At 40.7% G+C, this 20,917-nt stretch overlaps 1 protein-coding gene across 1 annotated transcript in view; it reads left to right on the forward strand.

Moving 5' to 3' along the window:
- Positions 1-20,917, forward strand: part of MYZAP (myocardial zonula adherens protein) — an 85,061-nt gene that overhangs the window by 36,277 nt on the left and 27,867 nt on the right. Inside the window, exons 8-10 of the mRNA XM_059714731.1 lie at positions 49-177; positions 3,150-3,235; positions 6,835-6,940. Coding sequence (XP_059570714.1) covers positions 49-177; positions 3,150-3,235; positions 6,835-6,940 — 321 coding nt within the window. The remainder of the gene's footprint in view (positions 1-48; positions 178-3,149; positions 3,236-6,834; positions 6,941-20,917) is intronic.

A 20,917-nucleotide genomic window follows, 5' to 3' on the forward strand; every position in this document is an offset into this window, starting at 1 on the left:
AGCTATATTGTTGTTTGTGGATATGAATGTCCGTCTGTTTATTTGAAGGCAGAAACAAATCGGCTTCTGAAGGCTATTGAAGAGGCAAATAAGAAGATGCAGATTACGGAGATAAGTATACAAGAAAAAGACCAAAGGATTGGAGAGTTGGATAGGTTCATCCAGCGCATGGAAGAGGTAACTCTCCCCTTGCTAACTGTTAAACTGACAGTCAGTTTTTATGCTCTTCATAGAGGAAATACAGGAGTTGCATGGGAGTGTTCTTGTTTGGTCCCTTGCTGTTTAACAGCCTTGCCTACCCAGGGCCTCTGTGCCTCCTGCCACTTCTGTCATAGTCATCTTTGTAAAAATAAAAAAAGCTTTATTGTATGTAATGTGTAGACTGCTATGGGGACATCATGCAAAGGTGACACCTTTTGCTACCAGTGCTGTTTGTAGTGGCTGTTACTTTGAGGGCTTCTTTGGAACTGAGAGAGTAAATGAGTCAGATTTTTTTGGTTTTTTTTTTTGTTTGTTTTTTTTTTATTTTGAAGAGACAGTTTAAAAAAAAAATAGTTTATCCCCTAAGAGCTGGTACAAATTCTTTGGAGTTGTTTATGGTTGTCATGTTCATAAATTCACTTAAATATGTAGTTTGTGGTTGGCAAGTATATGCATATTAGAAATAAGCTTCATTTAGATACATTGGGAATAAAGACTGTAACTGACTGGTTTTATTTGGTATTGCATCTCCAACTTCCTAAACATCAGGATGAAATGCTCATTTCAGTACTTCAGGTTACAAGTTCTTTTGAAACGTTGTTTTCAGGCCTAGTGAGCATGTAACAGCCATTTCTACATGTCCACGCGTATAACTTGTTTATGTATCATTTTGCAAAATATCCTGATAGTAACATACATTTTCAGTTTTTACTGCCCTTTAAATTAAAAGTATGGCTCTTCCTCTCCTACTTGCACACTCATGCTTTTAAAAGTTTTTCTTCTTGGTTCAGATATTCTCTACCAAGCTGTAGTAGAGAGCAGGTGTTGTTGGGGTTTGTTTTTTTTATGTATGACCAATAACCCTTGGGACATAGAAATGCACTGAGATGTTTATTTTTCATGACGTTAGTAGTGCTGTGTTAAAGCTAGTTGCAGCATTTTATGTCCTAACTTCCCTTCTTTTTTTGATGGGCTTTGCTCCAGGACAGAACTTGTACTGTTTTTCAGATGATAAATGTTCCAAAGTCAGTACTGCAGTCACTCTTCTCACATAGCTTAATTATTACCTAAACCTCCTCTCTTTGAAAATCCCTGGTCTCTGAAACAATCTGGATCCCCTAGTGTCTGTTAATTGTGTTGAAATTTCTTAGTTATACAAAATTATGAATAACGTGATCACATTCAGGTAGTTAAAGCTGCATTGTTTTTTGTTTAATATCTTTAGCGTGTTTGGCATTGCTTAGCATATGCAAATGAAAGTAATCCCTCCCAGACAGTTTAGACCTGGCTCCTCAAAAGTATCTGGCATTGATTTGCATAGGAGTTAAGAACATGCATACCTTCTGAGGGATTTTGGCTCAGTTGTCTAAAACAGGGTTAGCAGCCTTTTACCAATGGCATGCTTTCACTTGTGAATGGGTCACTACTGAGGATGGTGATTTCAGCCCTCTCTCTCCCTAGCACTAGCATCCCAGCACAGCACCAGCAGGGGTGTAACTGGTAAGAGGGTTGCATCCCAGAAGTTCTGGTCCCCTAATCAGCCTCACACCACTACTTTTTCTCTCCTCACTCAGCATCTCTCATAGGATTAAGGTGTGTGTAGCTGATGGGAACCAGGAATACTAGGACATGATCCCATTCCCATGAGTCGCCAGCTGCCCCAGAGGCTGTGGGAAATTGCTCCCCATGGCCTTGAACTCTGCTGCCCTTACCCTTTCTCCAAGTGCTGCAGGTTGGATTGATCTCTTTATTTGTCAGATCCAGTCTGCAGGCCATAGGTTCTGCAGACAAAACTGCAGAAGTTGGGATAATTTGGGGTTTTGTTACTTCAATTCATAAGTAACTCTCTGTTTTTATGAATTATACACTTGTGCTTTATCTTTGATTTAAATGCATGATCAGTTTTTAATAGGCAGAACTTGTGAAACCAGGCAAATTTTGCAAACTAGGCTTTATTCCAAACCTTGGTTTAAATTGTGTGTGGTATGTTAATGCTTCCTTGGATTATGGAATGAAAGTACATTAATTAATTGTAATAATATATTATGTCTTTTTAAGGCTCTAAGAATTCTTAGTGCTGTAGCTTTATTTTTATTTCTCATCATTTGGTAATAATACAGGGTCTTCCTAAAGTCCTTGTGCAAAACCTAAGTTATTAAAGTTTAAAAGTGCACAAGGACTTTAGGAAGACCCTGTATTTGATACATCACTTTGGTCCAGATTTGAAATATCTTTACTTCAGGTACTTTCACTCAGTGGACTTACTCTTGGTTATAGGGTATTATTCAGTGAATTAAAGCGTCTCAGTATGGTTCATAACTTTAGGAAGTATGTATTCTGGTTGTTTAGGTTGTGAAGCTAGAACTACATTTCTCCTGTAATCTGTGATAAGACATTTGGTTGATATTTACAGAGCCCAGTAGATGGCCCCTTTCCTTTTCCCCATGAAACCATGGATCCCTGCCAGCATAATGGCTGACATTTGAAAAGCATGTGTAAGACTTCTTGGAGAAAAATAGGAAGATGTTATACCTTTGCTGAAAAACTGGACTAGGGCTGCCATTTTGGAGAACATGAATATTCATATTAACAGCAAAAATGATATGGCTCATTTAATCTCTGCAGTCACCAATTTAAATCGAATAATCTCTGAATTTCTGATGATTTTTAATACATAATAATATCCCTTTATAACCTGCTGAAAATCCCATTTTTATTTTAGTGCCTGTTTGGGAATTCAGAGTTTTCTTTGTCCAAACTTTATTATTTACATCCTGTGCTTGGACACAGGAAATACCTGTCACCTATGCTAAATAAGTAACATGTCGCAGAATCCTTTTCTATTTATTTTAGTGTACTGTGAACCTTTAATGATATTTTATGGTTACTGAGGTTTAAATTAAGCAAATGAAGAATAACGTTTTGGGGTTGTTGTTTTTTTTGCTTAGGAACGCCACCAACTACAAAAACAACTGGAACAACAAGAAATACAGATAGCTGGAGCAAAATCTGAAACTTGTTCTGATAGAGAGAGGTGAGATCCAACTATTTACCAATCTTTCTAGTGTTAAGAGGTTTTTTTCAAACTTGAATCTGGGTTTTGTATTAATACTGTAAAAGACCTTTACGATGCATTTATCTTATTTGGAAAAAATTAACTTTTTTTTTTTTTATAAAGAAAAAATAATTCATTTTTCTGAGAAGTCAATTACAGAGATGAATAATTATGGAAAGAATTCCATGTTGCTACAGAATACCAGTCTTTTAAATCAGTATACCATATTTACTCAAATCTAAGATAAATTTTGTTTCCTCCTCCTCCCCCCAATTCAACGGGGAGGGTGGGGGGTAGGAGGTCTTGACTTGGATTTAAGTACAAGGTAGAGGGGGAGGCAGGTGTCTGTTGTAGCTCTGACTCGGTTGAGTCTGGGTCCGGGCCAGAGTCAGAATTGCAGCATCTCCATATCCTTTCCTCAGCCTGTGCTCTCTCCTTCCCCACACTGCTTGTTGTCAGGGACAGCTCTGGCTCCAGTTCTATCCCCTCAGGCATGGAGTACATGTAGGCTTTGGCTCCTGTCTGGCCACACAGCAGCATCCTGGGGCTGGAGCTTCTGCTGCAATCACTGAGCAGAGGCTGTAGGGGAGCAGGGGCAAAGGACTTCAGGAGTAGATAAGGGGCAGAGGCTGCAGCGGGGAGGGGGAAGAGACTGTGAGGAGTTAGGAAGGGGCTGTGAGCAGGCAGCAGGGGTGCAGGCTGCAGCAGGGGACAAGTGGTGGGGATTGTCTGACCTTTTGCTGTTACTTTCCCTACTGAAGCAGTAGGAGGGACTAATTTTAAGACAACCCTCCAATAATTAGACTTTATCCATGGAACAAGTCTAATGGCCTGATTTTGGAACTTTGCAGCACCTAAGTTTAGATCAGTATGATCTTTACACAAACCACATTTTTAAAAGACAGTTTCCCAATCACAACTTCTGTTGAATTATTGGACAGTTCCAGGAGCATAGCCCTGAATACTTTTACTTCCTTCACCAGTCATCTATTTTCCCTAGCCCTTCATACCAGGCATTGGCCTCCTCAGCCCAATGAGCCCTGGCCTGCTAGATGCGAAAGGAATGCTCCATTGTTGTAAAACTTTTTCAGATGTTTTATCCTGCTCACAGTTGCTCTTTATTATTTGTCAGTAAGTGCCAGACAGTGACATTATAATCCCATCTCTCAAAATGGAAGAATTTTCACCCTGCTGCTTTAGTATTATGCATGTGCTTCTGAATCATTGAATATAGAACTAAATATACAAAGCTGTTACAAACCAAATGTGAACTGTAGTTTTGTAGTCTTACTATGAGAATTGAAATTTCAACAGCAAATGCCCTGGTTTTGAAGAAAGTGCAGCTGTTCGGATGGTATGTGGGACTAGTTGTGCAACAAAAACATGTAAGCATGTGCAACAAAAGCATTCAGTCCTTTGCTATTGCCAAGTGATGCATCTTATTTAGTGTTGTGCATGGAACAGTAAGCATTTCAAAAGGTTTTTTCTCAAATTCTGTTCCAGTGTGAAGCTAGCTGTGCAAGGAATGAAGTTTGCTTCCTTGTTAAGGTCACAGAGCACATGCTCAGGTGAAAGAGACATTCCCATAGCTGGAATGTTGAAAAGTTAAGCAACCTATTACAAAACCTGACTTCAAAAATTCTTTGCATATGCTAAAACACCCTTTTTTGGAAACCTGTCAAACCAAGTTAACACACAAGTAAAGATCTGTAAGAAATCTGCCAGCTCTAAGAATAAGGTGATATCTGAAGGAATCCTGGAGTTGGGCAAGGCCTAATCACAAGAACTATCTCAGAAAACCCATGCTTGTTACTACATATTACTTACTTAATGCTCCTCTGAGTCGCATTCAGTTGCAGTGATGACACTGCAAAGTTTGACCCAGATCTTTGGTTCAAAGCTGGCCTTGTGGTACAAAGTAGACTTAAATGACTAGTAAAGGATTCATCGGATGTGCTCCCTGCTCTTTACTTGATATGTATTTTAGGCTAGCCTAAGGACCTGACTGGGTTTTGGCTAAACATTCTTGGCCAGAATAGGCTGCAATTCAGCAATCATGGGCAGGAAGGATTGGTCCCTAAGAATTGTTCTTATTTACTGGAGTTCTCTCATTTCCTTGTATCAGAAGTTCTGCATTTCACATGTCATTTTGATCTATACCTCTCTAGATAATCCTCACCAGAGAGGTGAGCAACTTGCATGTCTGTGGGAGATGGATCATGCCCTCATGCTGGATATATCCAGTTTTTATGATAAGGTGGTGACTATATTAAAAATAGGTGACAGATACCACTTTGTAAAATCCTGGTGTTGATAGTGTAAATTGGAGTTTTACCTTTTATGCAGCTGATCAATGTGAAACTTATTTTATATGCTAGCTATTGTTTTGTAAAGCCTCTTTCCCCCACTCCTTGTTTAGCTGCACAGTGCTATTTGTTTGACCTTACCATCAAGTCTAAATTGAGACAGCAGTTTCTGTCAGGTGACTTCAACTTCCCTATTGATCTTGCTGTGCAAAACACCTGATCTAGTTTTTCTGGCTATGCTTCCTGCCCTACAAGAGATGGGTCTCCTGGTGTATTAGTATTTCTGTCTTTTCATCTTCTTTTATTACCTGTATGTCTCTGCTTTATTTCCTGATTATTTTTTTTTTTTTTTTTGCTTTCTGTTATGGAAATGAAAATGTTTTGCTTGAATGTTACAGAATTCCTTACAACTAGCAACATTTTGCTTTTAATGAAATAATATGTAAGAAATAAGTGTATACAATTAAAAAATCCCCCTTGATCTTTGGCAAAAAAAATAGCTAACATTTTGCCAAAAGGGAACAAATGCTCTTATAAACTCTTAAGAAACATTTATTTTTTTCTCTTTTATATTTACTTTTAAGTTACTCTGTTTTTCCAACTTTTCCACTGTGAAGAAGTAAATAAGCTTGACTGGAAAAACACTGGATATAGTTTCTCAACAGTAGGGGGGAAAAAAAAACAAACAATCAGAAGTATGCCTGTGTACACTTCAGTAGCCTTAGCATTCTGCATTTTAGACTGAATTGCAAAAACTGCTGTACTCTAATTCTCTGATTGACTTCAGCAGGATACTTAGTTAATGGAGTGTCTTGTATGTATAATGTGTGAGTGTTTACAGGATTGAATCTTCAGGTTCAATTGACATTTTTGCATTTTGAAATGTCATAAAACATTTTGTTTTGTTTAGGTGACAAATCTGAGTTTTTATATTCCTTTCCTTTCTCATGTCTATCTGAAGATTAGCTTCTAGTTTCATTTGTTACTAGAACTTCAAGCTCTGTGGGTAACCAAGCTTGAGTACAAAGCAAAGGAGAGCTATGCTGGGTGGTGGCTGGCAATGACTTATGGCTGAAAGATGACTAAAGCTGTTCTTGGCAAAGGAAGTGACAGTGACAGACAGGGATCTGACTTATCTAACAAGGGGTGTGTGTGTGTGTGGGGGGGGTGTATGTTAATCCATTCTATCTGATAAACAGTGGGTACTATTTTTGTGTTTTATTCATGTTAGATGGCTTACAAAGTTACTTTAATTCTTGTAACTCATGCTAGGTCTCAACATCTGGAGGAGGTAGCAGCTAATCTGAGAGAGAGAATCAAACATCTGGATGACATGGTCCATTGTCAACAAAAGAAAGTCAAACACATGGTTGAGGAGGTGAGATCTAGCAGAACTACATGTTCCCTAAGTACCTGCTTGGAAGTTTTAATGCTAGATAATTTAACCCTGGAAAGATCTGTCTTCTAGATGCTCTTTTCCCTTTTACTAACAAAAGCTCTGCATCTTGTTTGCCATGAGCCTTAGTGCATGACAAGTTATGCACTCGGTAATAGCAAAATAGAAAGATGAGTTAAGTTAAAAGCAAGCTGACCAGAAGCTGTCACATAGTCCAAGGACCAATGCTGGTTCTGGAATCCTTCCTGGTGAGCCAGAAAATACAGTTGGGGATGGGGCCAGGAAGGTTGGTGCTTTCTTGAAATAAGTGGCCTGTGGAATAACGAAAAGCCAAAGCACTACTGCCTAAGGAACTATGTGTTTTAGTTCGGTGTTTTGTTTTGTTTTTTTACATATGTGAGTCCTTACACTACAGCAGAGAGATAAGAAGTGGCCAACCTTTATTCTCTTCTCATCCTGGGGCCAGATGTGGACTGGTCAATTTACCAATGGAAGTTAAAGCAGCTTTCTGTCTGAATACTGCTCTAATTTACCATCTGGTCTCTAGTCAAGGGATTCTTCCAACAGCCCTGGATCAGCTAGTGCTCCAGCTGTTGCTCTTTGTTGCCAACCTTGGAAGGTGTGGCACAGGTTAGGTACGATTAAACTGAAATGGCACAAAGTAAATCATACCAGTGTATTGAATGTAGTAGGATGCTCAGCATTCACTTCCATGTTATATTTGTCCAAACATTCAGCATGGTGGAGACTCTTTTGAATGCTGTTCCTCAGCTGAATAGAAATTTTTTCCTCAATTCATAATGGTTTGGTGTTTCCTTTGTTACTGAGACTGTATATGTTGTTTAAGAACACACTGTGAATGCAAAGCTGCTCTATAGGTATGTTTTACTTGCATACTTGGACTATTAGGTAGAAGTCAACTCACTTTAAAGATCTGAAAATTTTCCTCACATCAAACCTAGAATTTAATATTTAAATTTTGATGTAGGTTCTTTGGGTAGATATCTTTTTATTAGACTAACTAAATGTTGATGTTGTATTCAAAATTAACTACATTGATTTACAACATAGAAATATATTTCTATATATCTGTACACCTGTGCATGCTGTATGTTGTGGTATCTTTCTGCTAAATTATAAAGCAGCGTTTTCATGTATCTTGTACTGTGACACCCTGCGTTTTTCTCATTAATTCTTTTGCCTAGATTTCTTCTCATATGCTACAGCTCTATGAAGTTTCAAAGAGCCATCGTTTTAAAGATGACCTGCCATAAAAATTTCTGTCCCTTTCCTTACGTATGGACAATATCAGTTGTAGAACAGTGACCATTTTAAGATTTAATATTTCATGTATGGCTAGTGGAATACACAGAGGGTAACATCTGGTTAATTTAAAGCTACCTGTTGACTACTTAGCTAGGGATTTTCCCCATAGCATGTGCTTCTACTCTTGAAAGGTCCAGAGTAGAGCTGAACCTGTTGTAGTTTTAAAAAAATGTATTCATATTTTTTGATAAAATCAATAATTATTTTCAATCAATTCTAATTCTAGTATGTCTGGATTTGAAATGATTGCAGTATTTCATATGTTAAAAAAGTACTTAGCTGGTCTCTGCAACAGAGAAAAATTAGACATCCAGTTTTATAGTAAGATTAAGGGAATTTGTCCATTTTAAGGCAAGAAGCGCTTTTTTTCCTAATGACAGTATATATTGGACCAACTGTAACGTTGGCAAAGATACTTGATAAAGTTTCTGGCACAAAAGGCCCTTCCTCAGGTCCCTCTTTGCAGAAAAAGGGATGCAAAGATGAGTAGCAAAAAGGAGTTGGCAGATGGCCACAAATACCTAAAATTATCCATTTCTTTGGGTAAAACTTGTGGTGTATACTGAACATAAGAGTCTGTATAGAAGGCTTTTTGAAACTTTTGCTCAAGTGTCCTGTTCAACTCATTCTACTTCAGATGTAGGTAAGCCAGTTAACAGCCTATAGATTTTTTTTTTTTTCTTTCCCAAAGTACTGCAGTATTCAGCTATGTCTTTCAGGGCTCTTGAAGTGATTCCTTTCAGGACATCCTTTGCAGGGCTATCTGTTTAAAGAGGGGGGGGAAAATAGGGGGGAGAGAGGAAGGGAGGAGATGGCCTAAACTTTAATTCTTGATTGGTAACAAAGCACTGAATTTCATGGATGTTAGTTTTAGGTAGTCTGCATTTTTAGTGATTTGCCTCAGTAGCTGGACCTCTAGCGGGGCAAGCTAAGTACTGCAAGTGCATTTCAAGTTGCCAAGGACATGAAAAAAATTCTGAACCAGTCAGTCCCTAGTGTAAATTCATAAATATCAGTAAAGTTATATTGCGGTTTGTTTAGCTTCTATGTAGTATAAAGAAGTATATTCATCATATACCTATTTAGTCAATACCAAAATGGGTGTTGACCTGCTTTTTAATATACAGAAGGATAGAAGGACTAGAATAGAAGAGTTTTATCAAGAAACTAGAACTGCTGCTGCTGCTACCCCCCCCAAACCTGTCCATAGTGGGTCAGATACAGGTTTCTGTCTACGGGCATAAGTATCCATTTGAATAACTTGGATATTGTACTAGATAAAGTGCCATAGATGTGATGGTTTTGTATGCCTTCTGAAGGTAGTTGATGAAGACACACCAGTGGTTTGGAATGAAATTAGATGATAGCAGGCAGTACGAAATGCATTTTTCTCAGCCTCCTAAATGTGTGAGCTTTTGGAGCTCAACATTGGGTAAAGTTCAGAGAACTTATCCATCTGAGTATATGCACGGCCAATCCCCTGTTGCTGTTTTTTTTTTTTTTTAATAGTTATTTTAAAAGGAACTGGTTAATAAGTTGCTGAGGGAGAATTCATGAAGGAATATGCTGTATGTCTCATTATTGCAATATTTGTGTGGCTGGTCTCTATTGGAAACAAAAACTAATAAAAACCCCATCCTTTTCAGTGATTTTAATCATCTTATAAAGAATACTAGTGTGTATTTAAGTATTATCATAGACTGTGATAGAACACCTCACACTTCTGGAAATTACTTCGTGTGCACTTTGAATTCATCGGCACATAACTGAATAAACAGGTTAAATTGGGAACCTTAAAACAGAAATATTTTGGATGAGATTTAGACGGCTGGTTGAATTATCAACTTCTGCCAGATGTTAAAGCTTAATACAGTATATCTTTTAATCAGAACCCTTAATCTATTGAATTTAGTGAGAGGAACAAGTAAGCATCTTCTTGCTTCATTGCTGAATGAACTTCAGTTAGTTGCATCATACCTCTAAAACTGTCTAGATATGCTTCCAATGCTATGAGGTTTATTCCTTAAGTGTAAATAGCACTTTTGGTAAGTACAGTTTTGATAGTTAATCTGATGCCATTTTTAGCAATAAAAGTGGAGGAGCACCAAACCAGTTTGGACTATAGGCAGCCTAATGTCTAATACAAATTATGTCTCCCAAATGTTAATTCCCTAGCTTTACTATCCCAGCAAACTCCTATTTGACTGGGGAGGGAGGTGGTTCTGAGACTAAAAGACTGTGGTGTGCTGAGTCACTATAGTAATAGTGCCCTAGACATAGGTAGGAGAACTTGACTGCAGTTGACTGGTACAGTCCTGCATGCAGTCCTGACTGGGTCTGATCCTATCCCCGTTGACTCTAACAGGACATGGTTCTGGCAATAGGTCCCCGAATATGGGATGCAGCCTTGTGAGCAGAACTGTCAAGTAATTTGGGGGATCTCTTTTACTGAGCAGTAGAAGTCAGAGGACGTAGGGCAGTAAATATCAGCTGTACTGAGCCAGTCCCTCCATGCCCATATCTCTCTTTTTTTTTTTTTTTCCCCCCCAACTTCCTCTTCCATTCCTCCAGCTACAAAATTCCTTTTTTCCCCGGCCACAAGGCTTTTTTCTATGAAGAAAACCTGTTTCTTTAATAATAAACGTGGCTTCATTGTAGTGCATTACTGATTCATATATAGAGGTAGCTCAGCATTTGTGCGAAGAGGTTGTGTGAAATTCATGTTCTTTCTACCCAAAAGATGAGGGTATTCAACAGAAAAGTCTCCCCACTGAAAGATACTCTTGTTTAAGAAATATATTGGTAAGAGGGAGCTAACCAAATTTGAAGCAGTGCAGGGTTTTGTTTTGTTTTTACTGGAGTGCTTCACAGAATAGGTGGATTTTCATTTTTGTCTTGAAAAAGGGGACTTGGCAAATGACAAACAGCAGGGTTTACAAGCCTGAAGGGCTACATGAAAAACAGCATGGAACTAAAGGAGGATAGGCTCTGTGTAGATCTGGGAATACACGAGATGATTTCCTAATACTTTTTGATGGCTGGTATAAACAAGATTTTAAAATGTTCATCAGCCTGAATCTAGACACGTGCGAAGGGAACATGGGGACGTGAGGCAGTGAGGTGTACAAAACAACTAATAAATCATTTAGAAAGTGTGATTCAGTAATGCTGTTGATCCTTTTCTTAAAGGTTCTGACCTTGCTGGCATCAAAGCAGTTGAAATTTGTTGTAGCAGCTGTTGTAGACTTGGACTTGGCTGTACTGAAAGCAGTGTTTTACATGTATCTCTGGTTTTTGCCAGAAGACCCTTTGCCACCTACTTCTCCCTATGTTAAAATCCTTGTCTTACAAACACAAGTAAAATTCTAGCCAAATTGAGCTAGGCAAACCGACTATGGTTTCAGGATATAAATTAAGTGAATGTACACCAACTAACTACCAGAGGCAAAAAAAAAAAAAAAATGTTTAAATGAAATAAGAAAAAGGAAGGCTGCTAGAAGCTATGAACTTCACTATCTCTGCAGTGCATCCTACACAGCCATTTGGCAGCCTCATTAGGGGTTCTTTACTGTGAGGCCCACAGATGAGGTTGGTCAGAGAACTTCCTAGCCAGCTGTTGTTGCATATTAATAAAAGCTTATTTAACAAGCAGAGAAGAATTGAAGATAACCTATGACTGATTAATTTTTCTTAAAGCAGAATTTCCTTGGTAAATAAATCTCCCAATGCACCATGAATAGCCAGTTCCTGGAAGTGAAGCACCTCCATGTGACAAGTGTGGGGCTATCCACTCCTGTTTGACACCAACTTTACATCCTTTGTAAAAGGAAAGGTCTACCTTCAGAAGTCTACAGTGTACTTGGGACTGAAAGAAGATAAATTTTTTAGAAAAGGTTCCTAGTAGGCCTATGTGACTCTTCAGTAGCCAATTCAATTTGGAGGAGATTCGGTCAATTTGGTGGCCAAATCTCCAAACTGAATCGGGAGACCAATTAAAAGGTCCGAATTGAATCGGAAGCCTCCAGATTGATTGGGAAAAGATTAGGCGCTGCTTTGGAGATTTGGCCATAGACTAAACATGCAGCAGTCCTCACCACGCTGGATAGAGGTGCAAGTCTGTGGTGGGCAGAGGGGGAAGGGAAGGGGTGTGGGGGAGGGAGGGATTGGGGCTGGAACAAGCTGCCCAGCTCGGGTGGTGGGGCATGGGACTCAGGGAAGGGGGTGGGGGGCTACGGCATGTGGGTGTGGCAGAGCTGGGAGTGGGGGCCATACACTGCTGCTGCTTGCCTAGCTGGGGCGGGAGAACACGATGCTTCTGCGCAGAGTGAGCCACACCTGCATCGTGCTCCCCCGCCATGGCTGGGCAAGTAGTAGCAGGGCATAGCTTCTGCTCCCAGAGTCGCCACTGCCCCCCGGCCCCCCATCCCTGGCTGGGCAAGTGGCAGCAGGGCATAGCCCGCTGCTCGACCAGCCGGGGCGGGGAGGTGCAGTATGCAGATGCTGCCGCTGCTTGCCCAGCCAGGCAGAGGGGCATGGGGTGCAGGCACGGCAGCACTGGAAGTAGGGGCTATGCCCTGCTGCTGCTTGCCCCTTTCCTCCTGGAGTGAGCTGTGCCTGTGTCGTGCCCCCTCTGCCTCAGCTGGGCAAGTGGCAGCAGGGCATAGCCCCCACTCCCAGCGTTGCTGTGCCCACACCCCCTGCCTCCTTCCCTGAGTCCTGTGCCCCCCCCCCAACCCAGCTGACCAGCTTGTCCCAGCCCCAATCCCTCCCTCCCCTACACCACTTCCCTCCACCATCTGCCCACCACAACAGACTTACCAGCTGGAGGCAGCTGTGTCCAGCATGGTGAGGACTGCTGCCTGTTTAATCTATGACTGAATCTCCAAAGTGGCGCTGAATCTTCGGCTCAGATTTGCCCGAATTGAATTGGGACAGTGGTTCGAATATCTTAATAGAATCACTGTCCCTCCGAATTGGCTGAATCTGAATCCAAAGTGAATACTCGCCGCTTCGCATAGGCCTAGTTCTAGAACCTCAGAGACTAAATCAGTAAGCATTAAAATAGGAGGAATTTGTATGTTATACTTAGACCACATTCAGTATGTAGAATGTTAAGTGGTGTTTGAGTTAGAAGGTGCTATGAGCAGTTGCACGTTAAGGGTTAATACTGTTTCTTGCCTGCACCGCTCTGATTTGCCATGCCCCTGCTCACCACCCCCCTAGTGGCAAGGAGTCAGGGTACTTGGGCTCACCCCTAGTTTGTTTGGGGTAGGGAAGGTGGGGACTGGGAGCAATGCATCCTGGTATGCTGGAGGAGAGCAAATTGCTCACTTTTTTTTATCTCCGTGGAGCAGGATGAACCTCACATGAGCTAAGTAGTACAGCCCAGAGTTAACCCTTACCTAAAATGGCATAATTTTGAGATGCTCAGATGGCATTTAGCACAGGTTAATGAGCTTTAATGTGCAGATGCTCCGCTTAAGTGTTTTTAGTACAGTCTGAGTATTCACCCTGAGTCACCAGCCTAAATGACCAGGTATCCATTTACACCTGGCTTACTTACCCCTCCCCCCCCCCAACAAAATGACAAACAAACCTCTAGCTCTGGTGCTATAGTTAGACACTTTAACCACTCTGCCACTGACTCCCATTCTGTTTCCATGTGCATATCTCTAACATATCAGACAGAGCTCCATAATGCAGAGCAGGAGAGGGCCAGGAAAGTAGAACTCAGCTATAGGCTGATCTCATATTGTCAGATTTTCCAACTCTTTCATTGGAAAGATCAACTACCAATAAGGAGATGATGTACTGGACAGGTAAATGTATCATAAGCTTGCAAGCAGGTCTTAAGTCTTTGCTGGTGCTGCTTCTGCTGCTGCTGCCAAACTAGTGCCTTCTTTTCCCAAAAGCTGAAAAGGGTGTTTAAGAGAACTAGGTGACATCTTCCTATTTAGAGGAATCTCTTTCTCCTTTGCCACGGCGTAATGTAGTGGATGGGAAATGCTGTTGCCTGTGTCTGTCCCAAAAAAGCTGACATAGATGTGTAAATTAAAATAAATGAATAAAAATTAAGGAAAAACTTTAAAAAGTACAAAAAAACTCGATTAAAAGAACAAAAATATGATCTAGTTCTGCTGAAGTTCAACCAAATACGATTTAAGAGCTGAGGGTTTTTTTCCCTTTGTTTTTGAAGATTATGCAGTAAAAGCGAGTCTTATTTTCATTACACCAGGGACTTCCTAATAAGTAACTAAAGCAGTTAATCACTAAGAGCAGAGGGAACAAAAATTAACCTTTAAATTTGAAACAACCTATTGGGGAGATGAGAATTTGTGGAATTTCCCTCATAATGGACTTCAAGGAAAACTAAAGATCAATAGATGGCTCAGGGATTAGTTCTCTCAGGAAGGTTATGAGATTTTTGACACCTGGCAGGAATTCATGGACAGAGAGCTTCTCTTAAGGATGAGTTAGTTGTGTTGGGAAGTGGGTGGTTGGGATTTTGGCTTCCTGGGCTTGTGCCTAGCGTGATTTATAAGAATAACTTTAAACTAGGAAATCTGGGGAGAAAGCTGTATACTCTCTATGTTCAATGGAGAATAGAAAACCAGAAACTGTTTAGGAAAAGATAGAAATAAAGGTTAAGTTGGTTGTGTGGTAGTAGACCAATAACAGATTGTGTTCTTAGCCTAGCAAAATGAAGCTTGAGGGAGGATATAGTTACACTTTGTAAATACATTCCAGAGCGAGTATCAGAGAAAGGGAAGTGCTATCCAAGTTAAATAGTGATATCGATGCAATGTAAAGTGGCAAAAAAACAGCTGTGTACAAATTTAGACTGGAAACAGAAAATATTTCCAACTATTACAGGAGTAAAGTCCTGAGTGGTCTTCCAAAGCAGTGTGATCAAGGAACATGAATTCCTTCAAGATGCAGTTTATACTTTTAGGGAAAGGATGATGTAACAGGATGAATAGGTGCTCTTGGAATAGTAATTGGAGCCTGTGATAAGTGTTTGGTATCTCAGGGCCAGGGGAGGGGAGGAAGTTTGAAAAGAAACTTGAACTCTGTGTAGGTTGCTCACGTAAATTGAAGGTATCTGGTAATCTCATGCTTGAGGGCTTCTGCTGGTTCCTTGCAGGGGCCAGGAGTAAATCTTCCACAAATACTTCTTTCCTCTTGATTGCATCATTTGGCTTCTGGGTTTTTTCATCTTCTTCTGAAGCACTGGATGTCGGCTGAGGCTGGAGATGGTAGACTGGCTTGGGTGTGTGGTGCTCCTAATGGTGTGGAGAAATTTCTCATTTGCCTGCCTGATGGGTCTTGCTTGCATGTACAGTGTCAAATTGATTGCCACATTTCTGGGTCAGGAAGAAATGTTCCTACATCAGATTGGCAAGGACTGTTTTTTTTTTTTTGGTTTTTTTTTCTTGCTGTTCTCTATAACATGGGGCATGGTCCACTTCCTAAGATCATGTTGGCATATTTTACATAAATTCCCTGCCACTACTGTGGTCTAGAAGTTGGAAATGCCTCTATCTCTTTCCTCTTGTGGCATGCTATAGATTTTGTTTCTGTTTTTAATCTGGTGCTTTGTGTCTTTCATGTGGGCTGGAATGAATGTTCTTGTGGATTCTTTTGGACAAATTGATGCCTGAGAACACTGGATTGGACTTGGTGGCCCAGGAGGCCTCTTCCAGTCCTAGGTTCCTATGAGGTTGTTCCTCATTGACAAGAAATTATCTACAGAACCTAGATTTAGAATGAAATCTCCCTAACCTACTGAATTGAACTGTCTCCAGGTCATGGCACATGAACTATTCTCCACGTTTAGTCTCAGATTCATTGGAACATGATAAATGGTGGCCAGATATAAGAAAAAGCAGCTGTATCCTTTTTATTGAAGAGGAGGAAAGCAAGGATACTTCAATATAATCTGCTACTGAGTAAATCCTAACCCAAATAATGAAGATACACTTTGTATTGCACAACTGGGGGGAAAGGAATTGCGATGCCAAAGTCTGCAAAGACCTGCTGAAAGACTGCTTAATCAAGACATTTCGGAAATTCCAGACATATTACAAGCTATCTCCAGTTTCAATATGGAAACACTTGAAACTAAGATGAAATAACAGAAGTATAGAAATGCACTGTCTATCCACATTGGGATGCCATATTATTATTATTATTATTATTATTATTATTATTAACAAGAACATGTACTGGGTAGCATATAACTTCTGTAAGCTGTTAAGGAAGCCCAAACACAGAAGGATAAATGCACATTAGCTCATAGAATTAAAAACAAGAATGCAAAGCAGAAATAGAGACTCCTAAATATTTGGAATGCCTCGGTGCGTCTAAGAAGTGGAGCTATGACATCGTACTTTCTGTTTTAAAACTTGCTGGTATTTTACGGACAACAAAGAACCATCAAAAAATCTGCCAGGAGTGTTCACTTATTATTTGAAGAGTCAAAATCTATTCTGTCTAGAATATTCTTAGCTTTAAAATCTACTCTATACAGTATCAGTTTATTCATCTAGGACTTGGATGGCCTTCTCTTGGAGGAAAACAACAATTAAGAAGACTAAAAACTGGAGTTATTTATTTTATTATGTTTGCTTTTAATAATGTGGGCGTTGGGGATCCCATTGTGCTAGACACTGCACAAACACCAGTAGTTCTTCAGAAAACTCTTACAAGAGATTCAGATCAAAGACTGTTGTAATGTGTTACTTGAGCTAGCTAGACTAGAAAGTCCCTAACATTAATGCCACAAATCTCACGTGAGTAATAATTTTTTTTTACTATGAAATCACGTTTTTATTAGAGGGAGTGTTATCTAGGTTAAGTGGGGCCTAAGGAAAAAAGGTGCCCACTTGTACTGATTTTTCATTTGGGTTTCTTTTGAAAGATTGTAGCCCTAAAGTCTGGGAATCAATAAACTCTGCTTATTTAAAAAAAAAAAAAAAAAAGTAGAATGAAATCTTGTCTTCACTATATAGTGGAAGTCTGAGTAACGATGACAAAAGATAGAAGTTCCAGTTGGTGTTGCAATATCTTATCTGTCTGATTTTTGTTTACCCATTGACATCTAATGAAGTGAGCATCAGCCCACAAAAGCTTGTGCTTTTTATATGCATGTGTAGATAGATATATGGATGTGTGTATATATAGATACCTAGTATGGTTACTTTATAAGATGCAAATCTACCTTGCCTTCTATTGGAATTTTATGTAGCCAAACTTGCATTTGTCCTGTAATGAATTGTGCTGATGATCATTTTGACCATATTTGTTTGTCGTGTATCAGTTACAGAAGTCAAATTCACTAATAGATGATGAACAATGAAAAGAGAAATCTCTTGTATAACATATAATGCTCATATAAATGAAGAATTAATACTCTGATATTGTTGGAGGATGATCTTATCTAGTAGCAAATTTGGAGTGAATTTATGAAACAGATAGTTGTACTACAACCTGGTGAATTAATGCATGTTTTTAAGCCTATATGACCAAAAAGTATACATAAATTGTAGCATTGGCTCAACCCCTTAAAAAACAAACAAGCCCCCCCCCCGCCCTTTGCCAAATTAGAGGTGCATTGATTTGTAAGTCCATGTGGTATCTGCACCAATAAAGGGAAAACTGACATATCGGCAGTCAGCTTTTATTGGCTGATGTGGCTGATAATGTAGCTGATTCAATGCTACGTGCATGGGTGTAGCCACATCATGCACGCAGCCAGGAGTGCAGCCAGGCAGCATGGAGAGCTGTGCTCTGCCGGTAAGTCTGTTGGGGGAAAGGGCATGGGGGGAGGGGGCAGATAAAGGCCCCTGCGGCGAGGGAGGGAGTGGGGCTGGGACTAAGGAAAGGACAGGCACTGCCCAGCCAGAGCAGGTTACGGTGTGGGACGGAGCCATGAGCAGCTTATCTGGGGGGGGATGTGGGAGGTGGAGGCTCCTGCCACAGCAGACACCCCTGGGGGAGGTGCATGCTCCCTGGATCTGTGTGCAGGGTGACCCTTGAGCTATTGATGCATGCTCAAAGCTGGGGGCAGCACCAGGCTCTTCCTGGTGGGGGAGGTGGAGGGTTGGGCTAGGGCTGCATTCATGGGCAGCAAGGGGGGGGGCAGCTGCAGGGGGGCTACAGCCACCCCAGAATTTGCTGTAGCCTCCCTGGACCCCACTCTGAGCCCTGCCGCTGCCTGCCTGAAGCGCAACACTGGCCCAGCCCCTCCCACCGGAAAGAACCTGGTGTTACCCCTGGCCCCAGCCTGCAGCGGCAGCCTGCCCTCACCCCATGCACAGATCTGGGGGGGCACATGCTCCCCCATGCCTTCCCCAGGGGTGTGCACAGTGGCAGGAGCTGCCCCCACCCATGCCCCCTGGACGAGCCGCTCACAGCTCCACCCCAGCCCCACTCCCTCTCTCACCATGGTGGCCTCAATCTGTCCCCCCCATGCCTCTTCCCTCCCCACCCCTTGCCCCCCACAGACTTACCAGCCAGACACTCCTCTCCAAGCTGCTGGGCTTGCATGTCAGCAATCAGATTGGCATCGGCTAATATGGCTCGTTAATAATCAGCCATCAGTATTGGCCCAGAAAATCTTTATTGGTGCACCCCCTAAAACCCCCCCCCTAGAATTAGACAAGTTTTTCATTCCCTTCAATGTCTTCCTTTTTTTTCTCATTTCCCTGAATGCTTTATAGCTTTTTATTTTCCTATAATTTCAGTATTCACTCGCTCGTCAGTCCCTTTCAGATCTTCTGCTCCTTTCCTGTCTCTCACATGGTTTTATTCCTTTTGACATCTGTATGCTATTTAACTCCTAACCCTTGCTTTCCTTCACTAACCCTTCACTTTTGCATTGCCAGCTTTCCTTCACTAACCCTTCACTTTGCATTACCAGCTATCTACTCTCAGATGTCTCCATGTCACCTTAGCAAATTGTCGAAAGCCAAAACTATGTTGTGAGTGCAGACAGGACCCAGTGGGAAGGACTTGTTATGAGGAAGGGAGAGAGATTTGGTGGGGAACTTAATGTATGGAAAAGAGAGATTTAGTTTTTAATGTGACTTTGAGGCAGGGCAAAGTGGATGAAGATGTTCTCGTTGCCAGCTGAAATGACAGTTTAGAAAGAAAACGAAAGGTGTGGTGTGCCATGTTGAGTTTGAGATTAATCATGTAGGCTAATGCACATTGCCTGGTCCATTGGGGGCCCAACCTCTGTTTACAACCTCTAAACTCACTGACAACTGAAATATAACATTGGAGAGAGCTGATGAGCTTGTAGGCTAATGTGGTTGTTAAGAAGGGTAATTGTGACTCAAAGGGATATATTGAAAAAGCAGTCAGGGAAGTGGGAGAAAATGCTATAAAAGCCAAGAGGGAGCAGGGATTGGAGTACCCAAGGCTAGCCAGAAGCTGATTCTACTAGGGCTTGGTCCTGGCACTTTCATTTTAGATTGAAGTAGGTGTATAAGCAAGTTTAAGACTTTTTAGGGCCAAACTTGCTTCCTTTCTCACCCACAGCTCTTTCTGTGGAGAACTGACACATTGCCCATGACTCAGGCTTTCAGCCTAATTATTATCCTAGACTTGTCTTCCTCTTCCACCCCTGTATCTATCTACTTATGCCTGGAGCAGTTGTCCTAATGCCCACTTCTCTTTCTTAAAGCCCACTACTTGGAGAGAGGCTGACTATGTTTGTGTGTTTTGTCCTTGTGCCTTTCTCGGCTTTACGTTGCCAGCTCATAAGCACAGTGAATTTGTGTAGTGGGTGAGTTAGATGTTCTGAGTCTTACCATTCATTAATTTGGATTATTTCATTATGTTTATCTAGCACTTTTAAAAAAAAATGTAAAGAACTGTAAAAGGGTGAAGTATTACTGCTTTTATCTTCAGAACACTTTACCAGAAACAATGCATATATGAGCCAATATCCTTGCTGCATTTTTTTCATATAATGGAGATCATTGCACTTTCATTTATGTAATGTTACTTGAGTAAATCCGCTGAACCTACATGCTGTGAAGTTTAATGAAATGCTTTATGTAATAAATCATTTATAATCCTCCAAAGTTGTTGCTGCCTTTTCCCAGTTTCCTTTAAACATGGTATCTCATGGTATGACAGTTCTTTAAGTATTTTTAGAAAGTTGGGTTACATCACCCCTTAATAGTCTTTCTGATATAGATGACCAGAGGTAAAGTTTCTGGGTCAGGGGGATTCTACCCTGGGGATGAAGTGGGGACCACATCAATCCTCAGACCATGCGCACGGCTACAGTAGCTCTGTAGGCCTTCTCTTCTCTGGTAACTCTTAATGCATACTGTTCTACCTTTCAAAGCTGTTAGCAGATCCTGCTGTGGAACATAACTAGTATGTTTTATGTGAATTTATAGAATGTCATGTTGGCGTTTGGGCTTGGGTTTGAGTTTTGGGAAAGAGAGGAAACAGTCTTTCAAGCCTTCCATTTTTGTCCATGCTGGATTTCTGGAAATTTTCATAGTGTTCATCCTTATAGTACTTTAGGACCGTACATAGGTAATTCCGATCTTGTATACAATGTTTGAGTGAGGGGTGTACTGATAAAGATTTTTTTTTTTTTTTTTTTTTTTT

The sequence above is a fragment of the Alligator mississippiensis genome, chromosome 11 (assembly GCF_030867095.1).
Source record: "Alligator mississippiensis isolate rAllMis1 chromosome 11, rAllMis1, whole genome shotgun sequence".
Taxonomy (NCBI): domain Eukaryota; kingdom Metazoa; phylum Chordata; order Crocodylia; family Alligatoridae; genus Alligator; species Alligator mississippiensis.